Source organism: Brassica napus, chromosome C3 (assembly GCF_020379485.1).
Source record: "Brassica napus cultivar Da-Ae chromosome C3, Da-Ae, whole genome shotgun sequence".
NCBI lineage: Eukaryota > Viridiplantae > Streptophyta > Magnoliopsida > Brassicales > Brassicaceae > Brassica > Brassica napus.
The window spans coordinates 16,131,525-16,137,284 of record NC_063446.1 but is presented as its reverse complement, the minus strand read 5'-3'; the positions used below and the strand labels follow the sequence as shown (position 1 = coordinate 16,137,284).

Here is a 5,760-nt window from a genome sequence, read left to right as displayed (position 1 = left end):
GGACGTGAAAAGTAGCGCTAAATATACTCGGTAACCATTTTCGTTTGCAGCTTTATTTCACGTAAATGACCTATTAACTGGTAAGTGGTAACTGATACCAAATTACCAATCGACGATAACACTTTCATTCCTAACAAAGCAAAATAGCTGATCAGATTTTAAGTTAACTTTAAATCAGCTAAAATTCCAAATATAACATCTTCCGTCTAGCTTCATTTGAATTGGAACTTACCAAAACCGGGCCTCGTAGTCTGGTGGTAAAGGAACTTCGGCTGAGGTGCCCGCCACCCGACTTCGAGCCCCGGCCACGGGGGGTATTTACATGGGCTGCCTCTCGCCCTCCAGACCACTTCGCGTAACCAGGGGCCCTTAAGTGGACGCTTAAAAATCCTGTAATGGCATGGGCTTAGGCCCGGTGGGCTAGTCGATCACGCAAAGTGGTCGGATACTGGATTATCAAAAAAAAAAAATTGGAACTTACCAAAATCCGTCAGTTTCCACTCAAAGTCTTACAGAATATTTAATATAACTAAATGTGTTTATATTGCTTAAATAAACGAATGCATTGTTTTAATTTTGAAAATCCATATCTTCAGTTAAAATTTGATGCATATAGTTTCTTTTAAAATGTTAATAGAAAGAATAGTCAATAATGCATGCTATGGTTCAGTTTATAAATACTTGCCTTGAAAGGTTTATGTAGGTGTAGCAAAATTGAAATCCATCAACAATGTCGGGAAGCAGGCAAGTGCTTCATTCATTTCTCAAGTATTTATAAACACATTTATATATTTGTAGGGAAACTTTTGCTGACTAATCTTTTTACGTGAATGTACTTGTTAAAATTAAACCAGCAGACTAGATGGCAAGGTAGTAATCATAACAGGTGGAGCTAGTGGGATTGGAGCCGAAGCCGCTAGGCTCTTCACTGAGCACGGAGCTAAGGTGGTCATCGTCGACTTACAAGAAGAGCTTGGTCTAAGCGTTGCTCTTTCCATCGGGAAAGAAAAGGTTACTTACTACCACTGCGATGTTACAAACGAGATGGAAGTGGAGAACGCCGTTAAGTTCACCGTCGGGAAGTACGGAAAACTAGACGTTCTGTTAAGTAACGCCGGTATCATGGACCAGCCGGGGAGCGTCCTCGACATGAATCTCGAACAGTTTGACCGAATAATGTCGGTAAACGTTCGTGGTGCGGCCGCGTTTATAAAACACGCTGCGCGAGCCATGGTGGTGAGAGGCACGCGTGGGTCCATCATATGTATGACGAGTTGTGCCGCAGAGATCGGTGGCTCGGGAGCTCATGCTTACACGGCATCGAAACATGGGCTTCTTGGGCTGGTTAGGTCGGCTTGCGGGGATTTAGGAAAATATGGGATTAGAGTTAACGGCGTCGCACCGTATGCGGTGGCGACGAGCATGAATAGCTCCGATGAGGAAACGGCGAGGACGGTGGAGGAATATTTTGCAGCCGCAGGGATTCTCAAAGGGGTGGTGCTTAAGGTTGGCCACGTTGCTCAGGCTGCTTTGTTCCTGGCTTCGGATGATTCGGCTTACGTTAGTGGCCACAACCTCGTCGTTGATGGTGGTTATAGTGTCGTTAAGAACGTGGATTTGGACTTTTCTAAACAATAAATCCAGCATTTTCTTGTTATGTCGCTTTTCTTCACCAATCGGGACTTTTGCTTTTGAATAATCTTGGTGTTGAAAAAAAAAAAAGAAATGGTATAGAAAAATAAAATACAAGATCATATTTGTGTTCATCTAGGAGCTCGTGTAGTCCGCATATGGAAGCTATATATCATATGATGCGATCAGGCTACATATATGAATAAAGTAAAAAGGACACATTATACAAAGTTATAACAATAGTTTGCTAACCATAAATTATCAAATTAAATAAGAAGGCGAAAAATTAGACGTCTCATCATAATAAATGTACACATGCACAAATTATAATACTATTAACTTACGAAGCTAGAACATGATAATTTGTTTTTTTTTTTGGCTCAACAACTTACTTTTCGTTAACCTGATTCAAATTCATATCTTAACCACACTGGCAAAACAAAATATAACTTAGGACAACGCGAACGTAAAAGTCTCCTTCGCTATTATTTCTTCTGCTTTGTTACCGCTTCTCGAATAGTACTCAACCTTAAAACCTCGATTTTCCGCCAGTAAGAATGTTATCTCCTGCAATATAGGTCTCATCATTGTAGGCCACATAGCTTCTTCTCCATTAATCAGCTTCTTCAGCACTAAGGAGTCTGTCTCGAAGATCACTTGAGAGTATCCAAGACAGGATAATTTGTTAAACGTGCCAATAAACTAAAATATCATAAACATACATTTTCTATTCTCTAGAAATTTCCAAACCCACGTGTTAAATAATGATTTTATGATAATTTTGAGCTAGAATTCTATAAATTAGTACTTTACCTTAAAATACACTCATCAATTAGCCCTGTGACTTTTATCTGAGATCGGGATCCGATCCGAAAATCCGGATATCCGGAGGGGCCGAATCCGGATATCCGGAGGGGCCGAATCCGGATCCGGATAGTAAAATGTTGAATCCGTCAAAGCCGGATCCGAATCCGGATATTTTGATTTGTTAGTCCGGATATCCGAATCTGTAAGTTTTATTAATAACTATTTCAAAAATAATAATATATATATATATATAAAATAATTTTATTTAATATATATTTTTATAATAGTATATAAAATTTTTGTAATATTCTACATAGAAATAATTAAAAACATTATATATATTTTTATTTTTAAATTATTGTTAATATTTTATATATTTTAATATTATTATTTTTATTTATTTTAAAGATCCAGATCTGAATCCGAATATCCGCCGGATATTACAATTTTTAGAAGGATATCCGACACCCGTATATCCAAGAACCCCGGATCCGGATAAGGATAGTAAAATTATGGATCCGCCGGATAAGGATCCGGATCCGGATACCTTAAAATTTTCTGGATACCCGATCCGTCCTAGGCTTATCACCCTAAATTTAAATAGATTGGTACTACATTATACTAAAAATAAAAGCAACTTATAAAGAAAATCTTTTAAAATATTAATATATAGCAAGTAGAATATGTGTTAGCATAGGTGAGAAATCTATATATCAAACTTTAAGAGAAATATTTAATCTATAATATTAAATATATATTAGATTAAACATTCAAAATATGCAGATTCAGTTTAAAAATTAATATGTGATTTAAGGAACAAAGATATTGTAATGAAGTTATAAATACAGAGAAATAAAATAAAGATTATCTTCCCTTTTGTCATACAAAAATCTACCTTTTTAATTACTTTGTGATGGGGTTACTTTAGTATATATATTTATCCTTGATGTTGTATCCTTTGAAGACTATCTAACAATGTCAGGAAGCAGGCAAGTGCCTCATCTTTTTCAAACACGCACATTTTGATTAATCCATTGGACAACTATATATCTAATTATTTACTTGATCTATATATTACAGAAGATTGGATGGCAAAGTCGTGATTATAACAGGCGGAGCCAGCGGGATTGGAGCAGAATCTGCTAGGCTATTCACTGACCACGGAGCTAAAGTGGTTATTGTTGACATACAAGAGGAGTTAGGCCAGAACGTTGCCGTTTCAATAGGTAAAGACAAAGCAAGTTATTACAAATGCGATATCACAAACGAAACAGAGGTAGAGAATGCTGTTAAGTTCACCGTCGAAATGCATGGAAAACTCGACGTTCTGTTCAGCAACGCCGGCGTCTTAGATACGCCGGGAAGCATCCTCGACTTGAATCTCGAACATTTTGACCGTGTAATGGGGGTTAACGTTCGCGGTGCAGCTGCGTTTATCAAACATGCAGCACGTGCCATGGTGGGTAGTGGCACACGTGGTTCCATTGTTTGTACGACTAGCGTTACGGCGGAGATTGGTGGTCAGGGACCTCATGGATACACAGCGTCGAAGCATGCCCTCCTGGGGCTGATTAAGTCAGCTTGTGGTGAGTTGGGGAAACATGGCATTAGAGTAAACGGCGTGGCGCCGTTTGCGGTGGCGACGAGTATGACTAGCCGTGATGAGGAGACGGCGAAGCAGGTGGAGGGATATTGTGAAGCCGTGGGAATTCTGAAGGGTGTTGCGTTGAAACCCAATCACGTGGCGAAGGCTGCTTTGTTTCTAGCTTCTGATGATTCTATTTATATTAGTGGGCATAATCTAGTTTTGGACGGTGGATTTAGCGTCGTTAAGCCTCTTTAAATTAAAAAAAAATTGTGGTTTTTAAACTCCGATCGGTAATGACTGTACGTTTAAAAATTCGGCTGTAGAAAAAAATTTATAAACTTTTAGCTGTGGCTTTAGAGCATCATTAAAGGTCAAGTTATTAAAAGCATCTGGTAAAATAATATTATTTTAATTTATTTTATTTAAATCATAAAATTAAAATGCTTAAAACCATTAATGTGTTGACAGGTGGAAAGAGTTCTTAAAACGGGTTCTTTTGGAAACTAATTAAGGACCAATTGTTGTGTTTCTCTCTAACTTTTTCTATTTATGATTTTTTTTTTCTAAAAACCCATGTAAGAAATTACCGATAATCATAGTCTTAGATTTTACTGTTGTAGAATTTTATGAAAAGCCCCACAAAATTACTGTGAATATTTGGTTGTATAGAGCACTTGCACAACTGTAAGTTATTTCAAGAGCTACGATATTAATTTTTTTATTAAAACTTGATTGATGTGAATTTAATGCCGTAGAAATAAATGAGGCTGTGGACAACATTTATAGCTAAATACCAATCACACCCGATGTAGGCTTAATAAAAATGATGGTTCAAATAAAAAATAAACTTTTAATATTTCAAATCTTAAGTAACAGTATCTTATTGTAATAAAATAAATATATTTAACTTTGATATACATGCAATTATTATTATTATTATTTATTGTTAAACTTTTGATTTCATATAATATTATAGCAAAATTGTAAAAAAATTGTCCAGTTGAGATAGTCTGTTTTAAATATTTGATAAAAAAAAGATTTTAGTTACTGAACGTCAAATTCCATTAAAACATTATATTCTAATTCAAAGTTATAATATTCATCTAGAAAGATGTATGTATAACATTTTTTTATATGGAAACATCCATCCATGATCCCATTGTATATCTCGAGGATAATAAACTAAACAATTATTTTTACATGCTTGTTTGATCAGAGGCATTTGAGTTTTTTTTCTTTTTCTTTTTTTTTTGATCAAGCAAGACATTTGAGTATCTGACATTCAATTTTACACGAGTATACCAAACGTTCAAAACTGCTGGTCATCTCACGTCAAAAACCCCAAAAACAACCCACAAAAACCAAAGAGACCAACCAGCTAACAAGTTCCATCGCCAGTAAGTTATGGGGTTGGTCGTTTACTGGTACGATTTCATCTGCTTTGGTATAGTCTTGGCTGCAATCGTTGCGTCCTTGTGGTTCCTATTGTGCAGAGAAAGAGGCTGCGTTGACGTTGAAGATACGACGCACAATAGCTTCCTACAGTCTAGATCAGGGTCAGAGAGCCTTGGTTCGGCTCGGTTACGGACGAGCTGCTGGAGAGGGTTACATCCTGGCTGGCTTCTCTTCACTCGGTCCATCTCTTTTCTCTCCATGGCTGCTTTATTGGCTTGGGACGTCTTGGAATGGGACGCAAGCATCTTCGTCTATTACACTGAGTGTGTGCTCTTCTT

At 37.0% G+C, this 5,760-nt stretch overlaps 3 protein-coding genes across 4 annotated transcripts in view; all 3 read left to right on the top strand.

Moving 5' to 3' along the window:
- Positions 1-675: 675 nt before the first annotated feature.
- LOC125575589 (short-chain dehydrogenase reductase 3a-like) lies at positions 676-1,754 on the top strand. The gene is made up of 2 exons (XM_048752721.1): positions 676-744; positions 858-1,754. The coding sequence occupies exons 1-2, from the start codon at positions 731-733 to the stop codon at positions 1,636-1,638; spliced, it is 795 nt and encodes a 264-aa protein (XP_048608678.1). The 5' UTR covers positions 676-730; the 3' UTR covers positions 1,639-1,754.
- Positions 1,755-3,511: 1,757 nt separating this feature from the next.
- LOC106438313 (short-chain dehydrogenase reductase 3a-like) lies at positions 3,512-4,415 on the top strand (the record flags this gene model as incomplete). The annotated part of the gene is made up of 1 exon (XM_022697538.2): positions 3,512-4,415. A coding segment is annotated over one exon (771 nt), but the record flags the coding sequence as incomplete, so codon positions are not given.
- Positions 4,416-5,289: 874 nt separating this feature from the next.
- The window catches only part of BNAC03G72460D, a 1,834-nt gene continuing 1,363 nt past the window's right edge, over positions 5,290-5,760 (top strand). The window contains exon 1 of one of the 2 annotated variants that reach the window (XM_013879428.3): positions 5,290-5,745. In XM_013879428.3, coding sequence (XP_013734882.1) covers positions 5,432-5,745 — 314 coding nt within the window. In that variant the 5' untranslated portion in view covers positions 5,290-5,431. The remainder of the gene's footprint in view (positions 5,746-5,760) is intronic. The other variant, XM_013879427.3, reaches the window with a different exon arrangement.